At 41.5% G+C, this 23,075-nt stretch overlaps 1 protein-coding gene across 3 annotated transcripts in view; it reads right to left on the bottom strand.

Annotated features, from left to right (window-relative positions):
* The window catches only part of itpr2 (inositol 1,4,5-trisphosphate receptor, type 2), a 79,234-nt gene that overhangs the window by 33,986 nt on the left and 22,173 nt on the right, over window positions 1–23,075 (bottom strand). For all 3 annotated transcript variants that reach the window (XM_086027735.1, XM_086027736.1, XM_086027737.1), the window contains exons 21-37: window positions 21,967–22,114; window positions 21,357–21,544; window positions 21,142–21,268; window positions 20,998–21,055; window positions 20,726–20,891; window positions 20,404–20,571; window positions 18,157–18,243; window positions 17,935–18,060; window positions 17,718–17,840; window positions 16,615–16,815; window positions 16,122–16,373; window positions 15,156–15,281; window positions 14,946–15,074; window positions 14,276–14,390; window positions 14,013–14,194; window positions 10,256–10,398; window positions 6,194–6,302 (exon numbers count right to left, since the gene is read on the bottom strand). In XM_086027735.1, coding sequence (XP_085883861.1) covers window positions 6,194–6,302; window positions 10,256–10,398; window positions 14,013–14,194; window positions 14,276–14,390; window positions 14,946–15,074; window positions 15,156–15,281; window positions 16,122–16,373; window positions 16,615–16,815; window positions 17,718–17,840; window positions 17,935–18,060; window positions 18,157–18,243; window positions 20,404–20,571; window positions 20,726–20,891; window positions 20,998–21,055; window positions 21,142–21,268; window positions 21,357–21,544; window positions 21,967–22,114 — 2,448 coding nt within the window. The remainder of the gene's footprint in view (window positions 1–6,193; window positions 6,303–10,255; window positions 10,399–14,012; window positions 14,195–14,275; window positions 14,391–14,945; window positions 15,075–15,155; window positions 15,282–16,121; window positions 16,374–16,614; window positions 16,816–17,717; window positions 17,841–17,934; window positions 18,061–18,156; window positions 18,244–20,403; window positions 20,572–20,725; window positions 20,892–20,997; window positions 21,056–21,141; window positions 21,269–21,356; window positions 21,545–21,966; window positions 22,115–23,075) is intronic.

Genomic DNA, 23,075 nt, shown 5'->3' with positions numbered 1-23,075 from the left:
CAGCAGACATCTTGAATTCAAATAAAGACCAAAGCATGTGAGGTGTCCATGAGTCTCATGGATGAGTTGACACATAGGGGCAGCCAACATGGCAGTGTGTGCCTCGAAGTGTGCATGTGTCGAAGCGAGGCTTACCACATACAGTTCATGGGTGCATGTGATGTGCTTAGCATCGAGAGGGTGGTAATCTGTAAATCTGCTTTGCCTTGGGCAGGTGGTATTAAACTTGGCAAGTGAGGGGGAAAAAAAGGACAGACAGTGTGACAGAGACTGGTGGGGATCATTGTGACAGAAAAAGAAAGGTGAGCAGAACATTAAAAAAGGACTGAAATCAGACAAGTGATTCTCAAATTAGTGTGAACGAGAGAAGGTCGGGGTGTGGGAAATTATTCAATTTCCCTTGATTTGTCATATATATATATGAACTTCAAATATGCCTTTGCTCATCTCTCTATGCCAGCGGCTTATAGTCACAGGGAGAATAAGTAAATACGCTGCCATTAGATGGCAGAAGGCACAGTCCAATAAACCTGTGTATCCACCTGTTGCCTTTTGTACAAGAGAATAAATTGTGGCTTCCGAGACCCAGATTTCACACTGAGTAAGTACGGTCAATTTGTGAGTATATTGAGACATGATCAATATTTCACTATTCGTCATTTTTTGAAACATTTTTCATCGGTGGTGTGCCATCAGTATTGTAATGTAAATATAGTATGTGCAATAAAGGTTGGGGAAAAAAATGTTAAACAACATGCTAACCTCATACATACTAAATCGTAGATGTGTTTGGAAGGACTACTTGGGGTCAAAGCTGGTTCATTTGGCAGCTACATTGGATTGGTGTCAGCTCGCTGTCCCACCACAAGCAAACCTCGCAACCTACGTATATATTTCAGTAAAAATAATGAAGCATGGTTACATGTTTGCATTACATTTTCTCCCTCTCATGCACCCACAACCGCCCTCCCTATTTCTTTTAAGCAATTAGAAGATAACTATTTGGAAAGTTGCCCATGTCTCTCATCGGTTACACTTTCGACCGCTCGGTGATCAGTGGGAAGCTAAACCAGGTGTACATCCAGAAAGTGATGGACTCAGACAAAGCCAGAAGGGGAGGCTAAAGGAGGAAGAGAGCGTCAGCGAGCAGACAGAGGGGAGAGACGAAGGAGGGAGGGGGAGCTGTGAGTGAGAACGCGATGGTCCACGTGACGTTGGCTCAGCTACTGCAGGCTATTACATAAGTACAACCCCTGCCCTCTCTCCTCATGGACTGAGCAGACGCCGCTTCTCTCCAATCCCTCACTCTGCAGCCGCCGCACACTTTTTTCCCCTTCTTCCGCTCACATGGATCCTCACATGGCTGCCTCCCTCCCTTCCTCTTCACTCCCCCTCCCGCCATCTTGTTCTCACTCCTTCTCCCCCCCCCCCCCCCCCCCCAACAACCCATTGCACTCCTGGGGAGCCACCAGCCTCTAATGCTAATGCTGTCACTCCGTCTCCCTCTCCTTGTCTGTTTTTGGCTGTCTCTTTCTCATTATTTCCATCAACTTCTTTCACCCCCTCTCTGCCTGCCTCTCTCCCTAACACCCCCCCCCCCCCTCCGTGCAGTAAGGCTGCAGGTCCACGCTCAGGGCTACGAGGATATGACAGAGGCCACAGAGACATGCTTGAGCACACACACCTACACAAACCGATATTTATCCTACCTCTGCGCACTGTCTGGTTTTTTGAAAGCCCCGTTCCAAATGTTCAAAAAGAGACTACCCGCATATATGATCTTATTCTGTATTAAAGGGACATGATTAGATAATGAGATTGAGAATATCATATAAAATTAATTACATTCAAGGTAAAGGAAATGACTCCATCCCTTGAAATATGTTTTATAGGAATTTTTCAGTACATACACGCGACAAGTATTGAAGTCATAGTGTGATCAAACTGAAATGGGTCAATGAAGAAGGTGTACAGGTAACGAATACCAGAAAACAAACAAAAAAAACACATGTCTACAATCCACCAGCACAGACATGATGTCTCTTAATTTCTTGAGACGTTGCTAACGTTTATTCAGGAAATATTCCGGCATTTGGCTCCTATTTGAACTTTTCTGGATGCACAAGATAGAGACGTCCTTATTTTCATGGTAAAAACATTCAGATGCCAGATTATTGTATCCGTTATTTAGTCAGGTTCTGAAAGAGTTTTGATAATAATACTCTCCTGGCTATAATACTGTTCGTTTTGTGAATCCGTTGTTTTTTATTGTACTAGTTTTTGAAGTTTGAATTCAGTTTAGAGATGTCGGATGATGGTGCATGAAAACGTGCCCCTGAGCTGTGACCTCAGGAGGCTCAGTTTCACTTGGGCTGTGTTTTTGGACTGCTTTCCTTCATCCGGTACAGGGTGTCTAGAATCTGTGCAGGGTACACAATCAAATCTCAAGACTACCAAGGCCTTCTGAAGTGAAATTTATTGCCCAGTGTGAGATGGATTGATCTCAGCAGCAGGTCATAGGTCCCCAGCAGAATAATGCCCCAGAAACTCAACTTAAAAACGCCCAAGAACGGCTAAGAACAACACAGACTATTCCAGAGTCATAACTGAAATCCTACCGATAACTTGTACAATGGACGGCACTGAACTATGGAGTCAAAGTTCAAAGTTGTTCTGATGACACGTGCATATCTGTAAATCTCAGAGAATTACAGATTTTCTTTTTATTGCGATGATCGCCTCAAAATATTAACAATGCCAACCATTTGTCAATGCCAGTTTTATTAGTTTTTTTCCCCCTAATAATTCTGTTGGTCCCCTAAAATAAAGCAATGCCTGATTTATTTCTTTAAGTTTCTAATGTCTACCAACCGAGCATTTATTCTTCCTTGAACTGAAGGGTACTACTACTTTTGTGTCCATGTGTGCCCCTTATGTGTCCACAATAGGATTTAAACATGCAGATTTTTTTGTCATTCTGATTGAAGATCTGTGGTCGGCTGTTTGAATGTGACATGATCTATTTCAATCAGGTGTGTACACGCTCCACTCGTTTAATCAGAACACCCATTCTACAGATGTGTGACGTGCAGATGAATAAACATCATATTATTTATCAAGATAGAGGCTCGATGTTTATTTAGCACAGCGATAGCGATTGTTTTTAAACTTTCATTAAGAGTGGGTGCGGCTTATATAAAGGGGTGGCTTATAGTCCGGAAAATATGGTACTTTATCTTATTTTGATTAGGTAAAACCAAAGAATTGAATAATTATCGATAGACTGATATGAAATACTTCTATCGTGATACACCTTTCAGCCATATCATCCAGCCCTAATTTCAATTAAGCATTTGGTATATCATTTCTTGTATGTAGTATTTGAGTGGTGTTGTGTTATTTTGCGCCCCCATGACAAGCTATGACCCTGCGCTGAGCCTGTGATGTCGCAAGCCGGCTGACATAGCCAAAGTCTGATAGTGGCTTGTGCATTGATGAAGGAGGCGAGAACTAATGTGAATTGCACAACACGCTGACCATCGACAATCACCCGCCGCGGCAATATGCTCCAGTCTGGCACAAAAAAAAAAGCCTCACACACAAATGCCACAAAGACAGGCTCACACAGCGGGGCTACCGCACTCCCAGAACAACCATGACATGTTACAGGTGACGCAAGGCGTCGGTCATGTGAATCAATGCGGCAGTTGTCTGTGTAAGAAGAGACGTGAAACAGCAACGTGCGTTCAAGCCTGTTTGGATTTCCTTATTGTCACATTACGTAACCCGCGCCTCCCACCTGCAACTGGGGCGTACCATTACAAGAGCGGGCGGGGCGGCAACACCACAATCCCTATAACAGCAGTTGTCGCTCGCGCCGACGCGGAAGTATAAAGAAGCCTAAAAAGAAGCTTTTCACCGAGTAGGCTGAGATGAAACTTGGCCGCCTCGCGAGCACGTCACACGCATGAGGGCCGATTAGTGGGCCGGACTAAAATCCACTTCCGGCCATGCTTAGTCCAGCCATTTTTTAAAATTTGTCACCGGCCCCCCCCCGCCCCAAAAATGGACATCCTGCCGGGCCGGAGGGTCCAACCGGTCCGACCCAGGGATGGACTGCCCAGCTCTGTCAATATCTTTGTTTGAAGCACTAAATACAAATTTTAACTTGCAAATTGCGATGTGAAGCCAGTTATTTTGAGCCTTGATACAATAACTAAAAATGTTTTGCCCGGATTAAATCGCTGTTCTCATGAATTTGAATTTGAAAACAACTTCCCTCTGATTGGTAGTTGCTGATATTTGGAAGTCTTGTGGCCACCATGTCTCTTCATTGTGTTGGCTCCGTTGTTATTCAGCGGGCCGTTGGCGGAATTGTGGCCGTCTTCGGTGCACTCTGAGGAGGTCACAGCCTAGGGTCCCCCAAGATGAAAAATGTTCCTCCTTTTTTGCTTCTTTCTATGTCTACCTTCACGGTGATATCGCGTGAACTTACAGCTGCCCAGAGAGCAAACTGAAGCTGACTGATAAATGTGCAAAATGCATTTGTAGCGTGTGTGTGAAATCTTGCGTTGATGATACAATCCTCCGTGCCCAAACACAATTCTGGCTCTGAAATGCTAAGGAGTTTCTCGAAAATAAACTAGGGAGGCAGATTTCATTTCAACTACCTGTTGGAAGCCTTGTTAACTCATTCACTGCCAGACCAGACCGTCTTTTACCCTAACTTTTGAAAAAAATAAAAAATATATAGAAATAAGTTCCTGGGATTGAATGGCTGGACTGTGAAAAGTAAATTCGTCAATGGCAGTGAATGAGTTAAAGGCGTGGTTTTGTGCAAATTATGCAAAAAGGTGTTGCCATACACCGAAGCGCTTCAACTCATAGACATGAAGAATAAGTAGATGAGGCTCAGTGGTTGCCCCCACTAAAGAGTGTCAGCACATTTCACGCTTGTGGAGTTCATAAATACCAAAACGTCAAGGATGTTTACACTTTGGTACACACAATGCTATACAACCACAACGAGGAAACCGGGAATAATATTATTTATAGGTACGATTTTTTTTTTTCCTCTTCTTTTCAATATTTCTGTTTTAATAGCACAAGCTGTAATGTTAGCAAAAACAGTTAACTCCGTTAAAGTCATTTGACAAATGAGCAAGTTGTGACTTATTTTCAATATTCATGCATTTCCTTTGAGGGGAACATTTCCCCGACTAACATCGCCAGTATCTCAGGTTCAATTCAGATCTGTGGCCAGTAAGCTCTACATGTAAATCACGTCATGGCGAGCACAAAAACCACCGGAGCTGTTAGCGTGACTTGTCCCAGTACAAGTTTGAAGCAAACAAAACTCGATCAAAGGACTGGCTTCAGGACCGAAACCAGCACGTCAACAACAAACAAACTCATAAATTCACTTGTAAAGTAGATTGCGCTGGACTGTACTACTAGTGGCAGAAGATAAAGGGTTTGAAAACATGCTACAGATACTATAACCTTTCAGTTGCCATGCAGAAACCATTTAGAGCCAATACCGTTCTGAAAAAAAATGTCTTAAAGCGGCACTTCATCTTTTGGTCTGTTCCTCTTCTGGCCAGACCAGATAAAGCAAGTGTTGGAATAAGGAACACCAATACCAATAAAATGGATGCAAGTTTGTGTCTAAAATAAAATAAATATGCATATCCTGAGAAGAGCAACATCGCCCATGCCTGGAGACAATCCTCTTGAAGGTGGTTAACGACCTGACTTTTGCAGTGCACTTTATTTTCCACCCCGTAGTGACCAAAAACACTCACATGCGCTCACTTCCCTCGATCACCTGCTGTTGCTCCCTCCCCAGACCCAAAACCAAAAGTGTCCTGCGCACACCCCATGCAGTATTGATTTGCTTGCTCAGACCTCACCCCTCATCCTCCACCAGCTCCCCTTGCTTCCTCCCCCCCTTCCCTCTCAGTCTGTGTCCTCAAGTGCCTCCTATTCTTATGTAACCCTGAAAGGCCCACTGCATACAGATGAGGGAGATTCTTGGCTCACAGACATGGGAGAGAATGAGGGCTGCCGGCAGCAGCAGAGCACTGCTGACACTTAGAAACAAGGCTAAGCGGGGCAACAAACCTTGAAAAATTGTCACCTTATTACAAGGGTTTTGTGTCTGTGAGCCCAAAAATGTGGGCGGACTACTCACAGATTCCTGAAACCAGTCCTTTTTGTCCAGCATCTCTCGGAGTGTCTTCAGGATCTTGATGCAAAGCTTTTCCTCTTTGTCCATAAGCTTCTTGGTGTGTTTGATAAGCCTGTAAGAGTGATAAAGTCTTGTATCAGCACAAATCATATTTTGACCTTTTTTTTGTCTGGAGGTCAGATGACACTGGCAAATAGTACATCAAGCCCCATAAATCGATCATACAATTTAAGAATTACAATGTAAGAATTAGAATGAAAGAAAATATGGAATGTCATGTAACAAAGGGAGGGGATTTTGTTACTTAATCCTCGTAGTACTTACGGCATTTTTTTTATTTTATATTTAATAGGATTTGTTATACAGTTTAGACTGTAAGTGTAAAAGCTAGGATGTTTCCCACATTTTCATCAAGTGGTACAGTCAGTTCAGTCACCATTGTACAGTTTGGAACAATAAATCCCAAAGGCTCCTGCATCAGATCGGGGAATAGTGTGACATCGTATAGCAACCAATCAGGAGTTCGGAAAAGAAGAGGAATGCAAAACAAACAAAGGGTGACTATAATGTAGAATAAATCTAGCATTGTATGTGTTCTGTCCTTATGGCATTTATATAATGAAAAGATGGTAAGGTTTGTTTTGCATTCTATCCTTTGTTTTGTATTCGCTGTAGAGATTATTTTCTGTCGAACAGTTACCATATTGCAATGTCTAGGACGCCCCTCCCCCTGATCCCCCATCCCCTCTTATGTATTTTACCACTGCAATTGGTATCCAAAGACAGTAATCCCTCGCTACTTTGCGGCTCGAGTTTCGCGGCCTCAGTGCATCGCAGGTTTTCAAAAAGTACTCATCAAAAAATAAAAATGAAAAAATACAGCCATATCGGCAGCCATATCGCAGAAAGACGTGTCGTTTCAAAGAGAAGGTTGACTCGGAGGCTTTGTACATACCCACGGGCAGTACAAGGCGAGTGATTAGTTCCCGGCGCGAGATCGACGAGAGCACGGGTGGATTTATCCTGTGAGCTGGTTGGCTGCGCATCATAGCAGCCTCACCCAGGATCTCCCTTGTTGTGTCTCGCCAGTCTCATCCACGCTAATAAAAGAATGGCCTATTTGATCAACGTTCTGTTTGAAAACTCATCACGTTATTCAAATGTGTCGTTCGGTTAGTCAGAGTAAAGCCGGGTAAGAGGCTAGTAAACAGCTGTGTCCAGAAGTTGTGAGCGGAGCACGCTCAGCCACCGACAAGCATAATGACGAAGAAACATCGGCAAATAAAATGTTGAAGTTTTTGTTCAAGTTTGCCTTAAAACAGTTTACCTTAACTAGAATCCCGCGTTGCATTTGATGCAAAGACGCTTTATCCTTAAGACCACTTTTGTCCTGTCTAGAGGACATCAAAACCCGGATGTCACTAATTTTTTAAAAATTTTAATGAAAAGAAAACAGAAGTTATGATGTTCGGTCCCAGTGGCTCTTCCACATCCCACCCTGTTGACATGGGCCTCCTGGCTTCATATCTAAAGCCAACAGTCTCAAAATCGGGTTTCAAAATGGACAGTGATCTTAAATTGGGCCAGAAAATCAGTGCTGTTGTAAAGTCCAACTTCTTTCACCTTAGACAGCTGTCTAAGGTAAAGCCCCTCCTTTATCATCAGCACTTAGAAACAGTAATCCATGCTTTTGTTACATCTCGGCTAGATTACTGCAATGCACTTTATTTTGGAGTCAGCCAGTCCTCACTCAAACGTCTCCAGTTGGTCCAAAATGCTGCTGCCCGCCGACTAACTGGAGCTCGGAAGATCTAGCACATAACAGCAATTCTGGCCTCTCTTCACTGGCTCCCAGTGCATTTTAGGGTTCATTTTATTGATGCTTCTATTTGTAAGTCTTTAAATGGCCTCGACCCGGCGTACCTCTCTGAGCTCCTCCACTCCTACACACCCTCCGCCAGCCTCAGGTCTGCGGACCAGGCGCTGCTGGAGGTGCCGAGGACCAAGCGGAGCCTCAGAGGGGATCGAGCCTTTTCGGCTGCTGGTCCTTCCCTTTGGAATGACCTTCCATTGGATGTTAGGAAAGCCCCCTCGCTGTCCATTTTTAAAACCCGTTTGAAGACACATTTCTATTCTCTGGCTTTTGATTCGACCTGAGACTGACAGTTTTCGGCTGTTTTATGGTGTCTATTGTATATAGTGTTTTGTTTGAATTAATGCTTTCACTTGTTGTACTATGGCTAGTTTGTTGTTGTATGTAAAGTGCTTCGTTACAGCTGCAGCTGTTATGAAATGCGCTATATAAATAAAATTGTATTGTATTATTGTATTAATGGATTATTTGGGTGCCGTTCTTAAAGTTGCAGTGAGTGGCTTCTGTCCCCCTCTAGAATAAAATTCTGGATTACGAAAACAAGCATCAACGATTTCATTGTTATGAGAGATTCTTTCATATTTTGCATGCAACACAATATCATCAACATTTATTTAGATAGATGGTTAATCTAAATGTTTGGTGGCTGAGCATCATAGTACCTCAGTGTAATGGAGCCGTGTGAAAACGGCAGTAAGGCAGAATTAATTATCTGCACCACAGAATCAAGTTTATCAAAATCTTCCCCTAGACGTCGGGGTGGCCAGCAGGGCGGCCAGAGAGCGGCAAATGGCAGTCTTGGCCACCTGCCTCTGCGCATCCCCATCGTGTGATTCTTGAATGTTTTTATTATTATTATTCTGAGAGAAGTGGGGAAAAAAAGATGGATTCTTTGGAAGAGGTAATTAGTGTATGATTATTTTCTGTAACAGAAAGGTGAAATAATATGGTGATAGTTTTAAATATGGGAGACTGTGTCAGGAACCTGTCAGATGGTTCAATGATGTGGCCCAGTCTGAAAAGGAACAAATCCGATTAGGGTACTTGCTAAAAACTGTGTGGACCGTCTGCCCAAAAAGGGGATTTGAGGAGGAATCTGATTTGAATTAGATATGCCTGCAGTCTGAACGCAGCCTATAGGACAACAACCCATTCCCCCTATTAGTTTGTGAAATTGAGGTTCCACTGCATGTCCATCCTTAGCCAGAAAGTTGCAAACTGATTTTAAATATGGTGTTGATTGGATCTTGAAGGCAGGTTTGGGGGAGGAAAAGGGGAAGAGGACTACATCTCCTAATTGAAAAAGGCTTATTCCATAATATCATGGAGAAAATCTGATTCAAGTGTTTCTGCTTGTGTCTGTTTCTTTTCTAATTCATTAGTTGATTTTAGCATACCAATTCACAGAAATGTGTGTATTTCTGTATTTAAAAAAATAAAACTAAAAAAATAAATCAGTAAGTCGGTTGTCAAATGACAAACTACAAAATTCTTTTGATCATTTCTGCAAACGGGAGCTCTTAAATGAGTAACGGCAGTGATATAGACGACGCGCTTGTGGACTTTGAACCAGTAGAACCAGTGGAACGTGATATATGGTTAGGATATACGTTTGTAAGCAATATCGGCATGTTTTTAACAGAATAGAGGATGGTAATTACCACTCAGTTTTTAAAATTAAAAATAGTGCAAGAGAAGCACTGGCACTTTATTTTTACATCTTGGATTGAAACAGTAAAGATGAATAAACTCGGGCCTGTGAGAAAGCCATGTCTAAGCTCTGAAATTCTTTTGGAATGATGTTTCTATCTGCTACAGGGGCTGTGATATTAATTATTTAGTAGGTGTTGAATTTCTGGGAAAACTTAAAGTTTTCAAGGGTAATTCTAAAGGCGACCTTAGGTTTTGCGGAGCTGTTGAGCCAGGCGCTTTAGGCTTTAATGGGTTAAAAAGAGTTACTCTGAAAGTCTTTTGCAGACTAGAAGCAGGAGTGATAGTTGTCTGTGAAGAAAAAAGTGGACTAAATTCTTATCATGTTGCATCACTTTGTCATTGAACACTTCCTTTGAACTTTTCCTTGTCAATTTTGGTAGTATTTTATCTTATTGGAAGATGAAAACTTGACATTTCAACTGTACCTCATGAATTTTCTGTTTTAGTTGACCCTTAAATCTGCTGTGATAGTGACTTACTTTGACATGAAAGCTCCACTCTCACATCGTAGGCGTGCGGACTCTGGAAACAGCAGCTCAGGACTGTGGAGGACATCCACCAGCACCGAAAACTCTGCCTGAACCATCGGACTGAACTGCTCCTCCAGATGGGAAACGACACCCTGCACACACACGGGCACATTCATCAATTCACTTTGATAAATGGACTGAAAACATGATTTAATTTTAGAAGAAAATATGTATGTAAATGGCATGCAAAAGAAATGCTTAGTCGAAGACTTTTAGATCAGGGATTCGCTGACTCTGGGCATGTGAAACATTAATTTGGCAAAGATTGAATTTACGATATCATTGCTTAAAGCTGCGGATGTCACAATTCTGTTTGTTCACGTTTAACTTTTATATTGCAGCAGAGTACTACTTTAAATAAACACGGCAAATACGAATGATGTTTGCTTTCTCACCAGAACTATAAGTCTGTCTTTTCACTAGGGCTGAATGATTAATTGCATTTGCAATATAATTGCAATTTGATAAATGTGATTTTCTAAATCGCAAAGGATGCAATTTTACTGGTCAATCTATATTAAGAGCGGAGCGGAGCAGGAGAGGCGGGAGAGGGGGTTGTCGGTGCTAGTCTTATTGGATCTCAGTTCAGCGTTTGATACAATTGATCATAACTTACAGTTGAGCAGGTTGGAAATCTGGGTGGGACTAAATGGTCCTAAAATGGTTTAGGTCTTAGAGGAAAGTAGTTACTTCGTAATCATTGGAATTCTGAAGTTTTGAATCAGATCAAATATGTGGGTCCCTCAAGGGCCAGTCCTTGAACCCCTTTTGTTCAGTCTGTATGATATATTTGGGTAAAATGCTTCAGAACGCCAATGTTGGCTATCACAATTATGCAGATGACACACAGCTATATTTATCAATGTCTCCAAATGACAGCAGTTGAATTAACATTTTGTCACTATCTCGAGCAAATTAACAACTGAGTGAACCAAAATGTCCTTAATCTAAACCAAAACAAGATGGAGGTAATTGTTTCCGGTGATAAAGAAAAGAGGACTGCTGTTAGAAAACACCCGGAGTGACTGTCGTTACAAACCAAAGACCAAGTCCGAAATCTTGGGGTGCTGGTAGACTCAGACCTGACCTTCAGCAATCATATCAGATCATTCACTAAAATGAAAGTTACGTCCCTGGCGGTTCAGTAGGGATGAAATAGAACAGCATTTTACCAGCTGAAAAACATATCCAGACCGAAGGATTGCATGCTTAGCCATGCTTTTATCGCTAGTAGACTTGATTATTGTAACGGTCTTCTTACTGGACTCCCCCAAAAGAGCATCAAACAGCTGCAGCTCATTCAAAATGCTGCAGCTCAGGTTCGGCCCACAACAAAAAGACCCAAAAATATTCCTCCTGTCCTGAAGGCTTTACACTAGCTCCCAATTAGATGTAGAATAGATTTTGAAATTATGCTACTGGTCTATAAAAATGGTTTGGGCCCTGAATACATCAAAGAAATGCTGATTGAATATAAACTCCATAGGGCTCTGAGATCTGCAGACAATTAGTGGAGCCCAGAGTTCAAAGTAAACATGGTGAAGCTGCATTTGACCGTTATGCTGTACACAAATTGAATAAGATGCCAACAGAAGTGAAATAAGCCCCATGTGTAAATGCTTTTGAATCCAGGTTAAAAATGTTGCTTTTTTGAAAGATATGAAGGTTTCATTAAGGTCCTCTAAACAATTTTAAATGTTGTTTTTTTTACTTTTATACATTTTAGAAACCCACTTGTATTTCTTTTTAGTTTTCTGTTAATATGTTTAAATGTCAACGTACATTCAAGTAATTTTTGTAAGTTACTTTTGTTTTCTCTGCTTTGCTTTTGAACGTTGTTAACTGTCGTGTTTGGAAATGCTTGTAGGTGTTGTCTTGGCACATTAGGTGAGGTTTCAGACTCATTAGACATTGTGGCGAGTATCTAATGTGCTCGATTACCTTGCAAGGTTAAAAAAAGACTTACCGTGTGTTTTGTGTTGTTTCGGCTGACGTCGCACGATGGAGCGCGTGGGGTAATAGTGGGGAAGCGTCTGTGCCAGTGTGTGAACCTCCACGGCTGTCTGATATGTGCCGCACGGGTAAAATAAATGTATTGGTTGTTTTCGATCCTTCCGAAAAATATTCTGTCAGGGGGGAGTCGCGGCCGGAACTTCTACGGGGTTGATGCCCCGAACAAGGTGATTGTGTCCTCCGGTCAAATTATTCGAAAATGGCAGTGCCGTGCAAGGTTGTCAAGCGGTCAAATATGATGACAAAGTTGGCCGTGTATTTCAATAATGAAACAAAAGACAGACTAAAATAAACAAATGTTACTCTTTGTTTAATCGATGAGATTCTGCCGAGTAGTAATGCCTGCAGTTGTTTATCTGTTATTGAAATAGAAAGATTTTACGTCATAAACAGGTATAATCTTACTTTTCCTACCCGTTAGAATCGATGATGTTACTGGCAGGAGATCAGTAAGCTTTAATTTTTATACATGTGTGTTTTATTTATTTAGCAGTTTATATGATAAGTTGAGAGATAAAGAAGTTCACGTTCACATATCATGTTTCATAAAGTGATATGTAGAAAGTGGTAAAGCCACAGATTTGTTTGCATTATTGCTGTAAGCTGCATTTTCATTTTTTTATCTTATGTTTACACCACACCTGTGTGACAGAATTGTGTTGTCATGGTATACGCTTACGTCAAAGTATTTAGTAAGTTTATATCTGTAATTGTAGTAGGTAAACTGGCTTTCAAACTAATTAGTGCTTTATTTGCCTTTATGTTACTATACTATAAAGAATATTAGATATGATATTGTTTGTTGTAATAAAGATTGTTTGTTTAAAAAACAGAAAAGGACCTTGAAAAAAAAAAAAAATATATATATATATATATATATATATATATATATATATATATATATATAAGGGGCGGCACGGTGGTCGACTGGTTAGCACGTCCGCCTCACAGTTCAGAGGTCGTGGGTTCGATCCCGGCTCCGGCCTCCCTGTGTGGAGTTTGCATGTTCTCCCCGTGCCTGCGTGGGTTTTCTCCGGGCACGCCGGTTTCCTCCCACATTCCAAAAACATGCATGGTAAGTTGATTGGGCACTCTAAATTGCCCCTAGGTGTGATTGTGAGTGCGGTTGTTTGTCTCTGTGTGCCCTGCGATTGGCTGGCAACCAGTTCAGGGTGTCCCCCGCCTACTGCCCGAAGACAGCTGGGATAGGCTCCAGCACGCCCCGCGACCCTTGTGAGGAGAAGCGGTACAGATAATGGAGAGAGAGAGAGAGAGAGAGAGAGAGAGAGATATATATATATATATATATATATATATATATATATATATATATATATATATATATATATATATATATATATATATATATATATATATAAACACAGTGGGCGCGAAATCACAGTTAGAATCAGATTTTCCCATAATCGTTCAGCCCTACTTTTCACAAGATAAGCACTGTATGCGTTATATGAAAAGTTTCAGCAGATTTGTCTGCAATGTCTGCATCTGAACGAGGACATGTGTTTAAATAGTCATAGATATAAAATAATATAAACATAGAGGAGACAAAGTTTTCATCAGAAAGCAAAGCAATGCTCTGATGTAGTCAGTGTCTGTCAAGGATTTCACATTTTTTGCATTTTCCATCCTGTTGATAGCTTTTTCTTACTTTAGATAGTAGATTTATTAATACCTGCAACTTTTCAATGATTGTCTTGTAGTCAGGGCCGCCCAGGTGCTCTTTGCGGGGCCGAGTGCGAGCAGAGCTCCTCCAGTCCTTTGCTGCCCGCTGAACCATGTTGCTGTGGACCTTTAGGGACAGCGTGTTGACCTGACTATCCAGGTCGACTGGGATTGCTATTGCCCGTGCCTTGGCTGAAAAAAAAAAAAACATGGCCAATTGGTGGAATTGTTTTTCAGCCGAATGAGTACTGTACAAAATTGTACAGTACTTACCAACATCAGCTAGTGTCCTGATGCAGTTCTCAATATTTGCCTTCTGAGTGAGCCATGTGCAGTTGTAGAGCCTGAAAGCTGACTGTAGCAGCTTGATAAAGATGGATTGGTTTGTCTGTGGCAAAAGGAAGACACAAAAACCCATGAAATCAAATACGGTCTTCACATTTTTTTATTCGAAGCGGAAGTCAACCCAAAAATATTATTTTCAAGAATATGTTCCCAGCAGGCCCACTAGTTGAAACACGACATTCTGATCAATTTTGCGTTTGTGAAATATAAGTTAAGCAGCGAAATGCACTCGTTTTAAGCCATCTCTGAGGGCGGCCATTTTGTCTTCTATCGACTGAGAATGACACCACAACTGCTCACAATGACCAATCACGGCTGACCTGTTTTCTGAATACGAGCCGTGATTGGTGGTTGTGAGCAGTCGTGATGTCATTTTCAGTCGACAGAAGACACAGTGGCCGCCCCCAGAGATGGCTAAAAACTAGTGGATTAACACTTATTCCACAAACGCAATGTTTATCAGAATGCCCCGTTTCAACTAGTGGGCTTGCGTAGAACATATTCTTGAAAACAATATGTTTGGGTTGACTTCCGCTTTAAGTATGTAATGATACTTGTTAGTTAACATTGTGTAGATTTACTTCACGAGTAAGTATACCTGAAGGTTGGAGTGGTTCACAGAAAATGGTGAACTAAAAAAACCTGTGATAATGGCCATCACAGTCTCTGACACATACTTCTCAAGGGCCAAATCGGCATGGTTTCGGTCTGTGGTAGTGTTACACACCTGGAGATACAAAGAATATAATTTAGCTGGTAGCTTCACTGAAGATACTGTATGGGAATTGCGAATAAATTTGAGCCTTACTCTGGACATATCAACCAGGATATTGTCAAACAGCTTCCAGATATGATTGGAGGTATATATCTCCTTCATTTCTACCTCTGTGTCTACATAACAGTGATTGACAAAGTTCACATATGCAGTTTTCACCTGTTTGGGAAAAAGATGAGAATGAAAAAAACTTGGGCTAAACAAACCCATCTAACAATTTTCTCCTGCGCTTGTTCTCATTCAGGTCATGTGTGAGTAAGAGCCGACTGGAGCTGATTTTTAAGCAAGAGTTTAAGTTACATCCTGGGCTGGTGGTTACTTGATCGCGGACACACATAGATGAACACGCATTCACACTCATGTACACACCCATGGCTTAGAGCAGTCATGTCAATAGTCCAGCCTGGAGGCCAATTGGGGCCCGTGTTCAAATTTCCTAACAGCCCCAATATCACTACATGTATTTTCCAACACATTTTTTTCAAGAAAATCTTCCCAACAGGCCCACTAGTTGAAACACAGCATTTGGTTTAATATTGTGTTTGTGGAACATGAGTTAAGCAGCAAAATGCACCTGTTTTTAGCCATCTCAGGGGGCGGCCATTTTGTCACTTCTGTCGACTGAAAATGACAGCTTTAGAAAACAGGTGAGCCGTGATTGGACGTTACTTAAGCCCTGATTAGTTGTGATGTCATTTTTAGTCGACAGAAGTGACAAAATGGCCACCCGCAGACATGGCTAAAAACGGGTATATTAACTCTTATTCCACAAATGCAGTATTTATCAGAATGCCTTGTTTCAACAAGTGGGTTTGCATAGAACACATTCTTGAAAAAAATATGTTTGGATTGACTTCCCCTTTATGTGTATGCATCATAAAGGTTGGTTGACAAAAGCAAATGAGTTCAAATAAAACTGATGTTGCCCATGTTGAGATTTCAAGAAGTGATAACACACAAGAAGGAACAACTACCCCTTGGTTCCCTTGTAGCCTTTACCTCTGGGATGCAGTTGACATCTGTGACAACTTTGACAATGTCATCCAGTGGAAGCAGGGAGTTACATTTCAGCTCAGTGTAGACGTTTTTGCCCTCAGTGCAGGCAGCAAGCAGCTCCACAAGCGTGTTGTGGTAAGCCAGAGCGCCATCTTCATCAGTGCGCTCACGCTCAGAACTCATCATCTGCAGTAAGACTGGAAATGAGGAGCGGTCATTGTAGAACACCAGGACATCCTCACCCCCATTCACAAGCTGCAAGAAGAAGAACAAAGATATAGTTTTACCTTTCTTTTACCATCACAAGCTTTTATTTTCACCCAAAAATGCTTTGCGCTGGTTAGGGGGGAGCTTGACTGAAAAAAATATTTCACCAGCGGTACAGCATTGAAAAAAGGTTGAGAACCACTGGTCTAGACCTTTTTTTTTTTTTGGAAGGTAATGACTTGTTGTCACATTGTTGAAGATAATACAGTATAGCTAGAGATTCCCTCACCTCCGTCATAACTTTGTCCTGACATTTCTTCACATACTTTCCTTCAGCTTTCACAATGGTTTGCAGGAACTTCAAGTACAGGACATGACGCCCATGCGTTTCAATGCAGTGGACAAAGTGATGAACAACGCGGTCGCTGATTTCATTGCACAGCTGGTAGTAATTCATAAAGATGTGACGCATTGTTTCAGCTTCTAGTAACTGTTGAGAAAAAGAGTCGTATGAGGAAATGAGAGAGGCTTCAAGTTAAGATATTAAACAAAAATATTACAGGACAATAATAGCACGGGTGCAACGATGATACTTTTTTTTCCCCACAGAAGTGCTTACATTTGCTGTCACCGATATTTGATGATGCCATCACTTCTTGCAATTGTGATGAGAATGTTCTCTTTGCTCTTGAACATGACGCAAAAAAAACACTTTTTACAGTAAGAACTTGATGGAGGGTAATGGGGTGCCTGCTTCTGCACATAATCCATTTTGCAGCACATTATATGCAGTTGACTTTAGTCTTGTTATCCACGTTTACGTACGTAAGACTTACATGACTCCTACGTCACATGCCCAGAGGGTATATTGTGTATAGGTGTAGTACTGATGTCGTAGTATCAGAGCAGTTTTATGAGTATGTGTACAAGTACCTACTCATTTTGTTTTTAACTATGTCTCAACTTAACAACGTAACAAAACTTGCCAATCAGGGACTGTGGAGATGGAAGAAGGAGTACCCAAATAACATGTCAATCATTTTTTGGTGCACGCCACGTTCACGTACTCTCAGTCCGCCGGTCCCGGCTACAGCACACAGCCCTGTCACACTGACAGTTTTCTTGAGCAGATTACTGAACTCTGGTTAGCAGCAAAAGTTAAAAAAATGGAAATGGAAATACACAGCCCTCGAGACAAATACTGTTAAGGACTAAATGTATGTTTTATGGTGATTTCCAACACAGAGAGTTGCATTGCTGGGCCTGGAAAACCACTGCCAAATTCAGCGTCATCACCGTGTTGTCATGTAAATGTTGCAGATAAAGTGTCTTTTTCAGATTTATTCTAGTGCTTTCCCAAATGTGATTCCAGTCAGTCACAATCATACCCACCCCTGGAGTGAGGAAGAGATTGAGATTTTTATGTAGCAGAAATTGGTTCTGATGGTTCCCTCTGCAGAAGTTCTGCAGAAAAGCATGTGCCAGGGTCATGATCTCATTCATCTTATCATCGCTCTGGGGAAGAACAATTAAAAGAGAGGTGATGGGCGATACGGTCAGGCAGTTTGACACAAGGTAAGTCACTCAGCGGTTTGTGGTTAATGCTGACTTTTTCAAAGGGGATCTGAAGCAGGTCCAGCACGACAGTATGAGCCCCCATGTTCTTCAGAAGCCTCTGCTGCTGTGTACGGATCTTTTTACCATGGTAACACAGTTTACTGAGCCGTAGCAAGATCTAATATGAGACACAAATAAGACTCTATTGACAACTACCAGACAAAACTCTTGACATCCGATGAGAATCATGTGAAGAGACCGGGACGAAACCTGCCTCTTTGACAATTTTGTAGTTGTTTTCCTTGTTGCTGTCTATTTGAGGTTTACTGTCCCCATCATGGACTGTGCTCAGCCCAGTCTCCTGGCAAGACACAAAGAAAAATCAGTCAGGAACATTTTGATGTTGAGCATTTTCAGGAGTGTTTGTGTCTCAGCCAAAACAACAAACACATCACCAGAAAGACTCTGAACAACATTCATATTTTCTTTATGTTTTAATTGTAGTTTATTTGAATAGTTTTGAGTGACAAAATATGGACGGCTTATTTATTTTCATTTCAGCTTTGATTTATTCAATATGATGTCTGAACTGTATTGTTAAATACAGAGCTGGGGACGGAGGACGGGAAGGGACAAGGGTCGGACTAAGCAAGGGCGGAGGTGGATTTTAGTCCTGCCCACTAATTGTCCCTCATGTGTGTGACGTGGTCAGGAGGTGGCCAAAGTCAATCTCAACCGACTCGGCGAATTGCCTCCGAACACTTCAAATGCGCCACTGCGCAGGAGATTTTTCAACAGGAGATACAGCGCGAGTTCTACTAGTACGACGAGTGATGAGACCCAGTAGCGCGAGCAGCGACAGAGCCAGTACACCGAGTGACATCAGCATGTCGCTCGACTGTCCGCTGCTGCAGAAGTACGTAGCTTTAGCTGCGCTAAAGCTAATGCAAATAAATATTCAGTCACTGCATGTTCTCTTCTACAGAGCCGCCTTCATTAATTGCCTGCACAACGCTTTTCAAGTGCTTACCAGTAGTCACATTGCACATGCATATTCTGCCGTTTAATGGTTCAACACGTGTAATACCATGGATAATGCCACAGGAGTCAGCCATTTCGCCTCACTGACAGAAGCGCGACCAACCTGTCTTGTGTGTGTAATCCGGGATAGTTTTGTTAACCAACTGTTCACATTTAGTACCTTATCCCTTTCCATGCAAAGTATGTCCTTGTGTGTTAGACCGTAAAAACCTCTACCAGCGTACACATTGAAATGACTCAGAAGGGGAGTTCTTTGTTTCTTCTTAAAATAACCTTGCGTTATTTTGCAATAATTATTTTTATTAAAAAAAAAGAAAACATCTTAAGTTAAAACGCAAAAGTTTTGCAATAAAACGCAGTAGTATTGCGTTATTACTCAATCTTAAATATTCTCTTGATTTCCCCTGGTTTGCTCCAGTCGGCATCATCATCATCATCTTCGCGGGGGCGGACCGACGGAATGCAAGGACAGAAGCACTTTAAAAGGACGTGCATGACGGGGTCAGAGGATGATCATTTTTATGAATAAGGACAGAGGGACGAGGCCGGAAGGGTAACCAGGTCGCGGAAAGAGGACAGACCGGCAAAAAAAAAAGGGTCAAGTGCCCAGCTCTGGTTAAATATACAATGTACCGGTTGTGTAAAATAAGATGTAATGTAAACCTGGGAACATTTATTGTGCAGATCTGAAAAGTAAAAATCTAAATGCATCACTCCATTGTGCAAACAAACAAATAACATTGCTGAATATTTAATATACTATATATAAACTTTTAACCTTAGAGGGCCTTCCTCTTGTCTAATGTTGTAATTTCATTCTGGCTTTTGGTTTTTGACCTACTCTGATGCGCTTGACATTACCAATAAAAGTCCAAGAGTCAAACTTCTGTCAGCCAATCGCAAGCCGCGCTACTCACGCCAAGCGCTTGATATAATCAGAGGTGTCATTACTGAAGTAGAAGAAGAGATATTGGGATTTAAAAAGACATTGGTAAAAGTTGAAGTCTCAACTCCAGATTTTTAAGTATAAAAGTAGTGGTTTTAAAAATACTTAAAGTACAAAAGTAAAAGTAATGCAAGGAGAAAAAAAGGCAATGAAGCTGACGTCAAGTCAAATATTTTCTTTTCAATATGATCTATGTGCCCTTCTAGTCGGTTTTCTGATTAATATTGTGTTCATGAAATAATAATTAATCAGATGAATCCACCCCACCCCAAAATTTTGGACTTGACTAGAAGAACAAAAGCTTGGGCCGCATCACAGGAGCATATTGTGCACTACCCCAAATGCTCTTCCACTTGATGAGAATTAACATGTATGACCACGTTTTGTGATACTTTAATTTGGTGGTGCCCGTGAGAGTCTTTCCTTTGTAAAAAATGCGCCTTGGCTCAGTAAAGGTTGGGAAACACTTCTGTCATTGCAATATGTACATTTAAACATTGTTGTGGATGCCCTTTTTTTATTTTTTTTATTTACCTCTATGTTTTGTTCTTTGCCCTGTCTAACAGCAAGATCTTCACCACTGTAGACTCCGTTCTTCTCCACCCACAGTTCTGATTTCTCAACAGTGAGACGCAGTTGGTCCAGGTCAGCCTTGATCTGCTTGTAGTTCTCCACATCTTGCTCTGACACTAAGAGCTGGACCTGAGAAATAGGCAGACACAGGAAATACATAAAGCACAAACAGCAATAATACTTACCGATGTTGACAATAACCATTTAAGTCATTTAAGATACAACTATAGCTAATTAAGCGATGCCAACACTTTACAACTCAACAAGACTGATTGTTGTGTACCTGTTTGAAGGCCTGCAGTACTTCAGCTCGCTGACTAAAGTGTTTGAAGATGAGTTGCAGTGACCCAGACACCAGTGGAGGATAGTCTTGCATCATGAGATGGATCAGAACCCTCAGAAACGTTCGGCCACCTTCGTCGTCAAGCTCCACTGCGCTTAACTCAGAGCTGAGATAGACACAAACTTTAATTCTCACACACATTTTGACAGTCAAGTTTACTTGGATAGCGATGAGCGTCATACACTAAAAGCATTTGTGCATATTTGACCTACCTCCCAGCAAACATGGTCTCTGCTTTAGTCACAATCTCATCGATGTCTGGCTCAGGGGCTACACAGAAAAAGTGTACAGCAGACCATTTAGACTAGACAAGTGAAGTCTAATAACTAAACACAAATCTTAAAAGACATCTTTACGTGTCATCATCAGTAGCATGTCAGTTTGTGAAGCAACGCTCTCAGATATGCTCTTCTCTCCAAATTCTTTCTTATAGATGGACAACAAATATGTGATCCTGTAATCCAGCCTCACACTCAGGATGAACTACAAAGAGAAGTGAGAACAACCAAAATATCAAACAGAGAAGCTTGAACCAGATAACTCAACGCCCAATTGACATGAGAGCACATACTTGCAGGATCTCTATGATCTTTAGCTTAGTGTCCATCACCATGACGTCCTCATTGTCCAGAAGCATGTGTCCTTTGCCGTAGCGCAGTGAAGGAGGCGTGTCGGGCAGGCCTTGGGGCACACCTCGACTCATCACCATCTGAGTCATCATTTCTCCAACACCGTGGATCGTACGCAGGACATTGTTACCTGGACGAGACGGACACCTTCACACATTTGGATCTCTGTCTAGTATTTGTTGACATAGTCAGCATGTTTTAGCCAAGCCACATTTGTTCACAAGAAAATTACCTGGGGTTTCAATCTTTAAAAAAAAATAAATAAATAAAAATGGGAGCTGCGTCTATCTCAGCTGACTTTGGGCAAAAGGCGTATTACACCCTGAACTGGTCGCTAGTCAGTCGCAGGGCACATACAGAGAAAGACAAGCATTCACTCTCACATTCACACCATCATTGAGTGGGAACTGTCCGCACATTGACTGCATCAAAGTCAGGTGAACCACTACACCATCAGTGACTGTGGGGTGAGCTAATTAGGCGAAATAGAATGAATAGATCAAAATGACTGAGGCAGTAAAATAAAATCATTTGTAGGAAAGGAACACCCACCAGCCTCTGGACTTTTGGTGAGCTTGTTCATGAAAGTGAGCGGGTGTTGGACAATGTCCAGTATGGCCAGTAGAGTGCGCGTGAGTCGCAGGAGCTCACTAAAGCTGTAGAAACCAAAGTAAACCAGGTTACGAGCTAGATTCACCACCTGGAGGAGAGAAGGGTAAAATAAAACATTCAAAAATGTACAGTAGAAAAGTACTAGAGTACTATATTCAAGCCTACAGACACACTGAACATTTCCTTCGGTTAAAGGTGGAGTATGCAGTTAAAAAACAAACAAAAAAAAACACATGTACAGTATCACGTACAGTTAAAACTGTCTGCATAACCTGACAGTAGAATATTATTCAAATGATATGTTGCCTCTAATTACATTTTTACCTATTTTAAATGTTGTCACAGCGCAGCAAAATTAGCCAATCAGAGTCTATAGAAACAGAAAGCGTGACAGACAATTGCTCATTGCACTGCCACTCACAGAGCCTTGTGGGGACACACGCAGGCTGTCGAAAAGGAGACTATTGTAGTTTCTTGGCCAGATCATTTAACTCCACAACAAAAGTTCAAAAGAAGGAATTGGATATCAGTCTACCTCAAATCAAGGGTAAACATACAGTATATAATAGTAGTGTCCCAGATGCGAACAGTTGCATATGGAGTGCTGCATATGACTGCAACCATGGGCGCCAATGTCATTGTTCTCTCATTCGTTGGGTAAGATCAGCTCTCTTATATTTTTAATTGACTGTAAGTTCTAAAAAAATGCAACATAAAACCTGTAACATGTCATGTTTAGCAATATTCCATCATTTTTGCATCATTTGCATTGGTGACCTGGGGCCTTTCTGGCATTTATTTGGGCAGAGTTGCGACGGGGCGGGTATGGGGACTGAAGGAAGGCTACATTCATATCTTTCTAACGGTTTGAAAATGCATACGCTACCTTTAAAAAGGCTTTATAAACAAAGACAACTATCGACATTCAAACAATTTGGTGAGTAAAAAAATGATACTCCAAAATTCACACACTAAAGCAGAGATGTGAACACATTCTGAGAGTGCAGTACTATTGTACAATGGATTTACTGTATAGGGTCTGCTTTGCA

Source organism: Filicampus tigris, chromosome 4 (genome assembly GCF_054856515.1).
Source record: "Filicampus tigris isolate MCC_2025a chromosome 4, RoL_Ftig_1.0, whole genome shotgun sequence".
NCBI lineage: Eukaryota > Metazoa > Chordata > Actinopteri > Syngnathiformes > Syngnathidae > Filicampus > Filicampus tigris.
The sequence above is the reverse complement of the archived record's forward strand: the minus strand, read 5'-3'. Positions and strand labels throughout refer to the sequence as shown.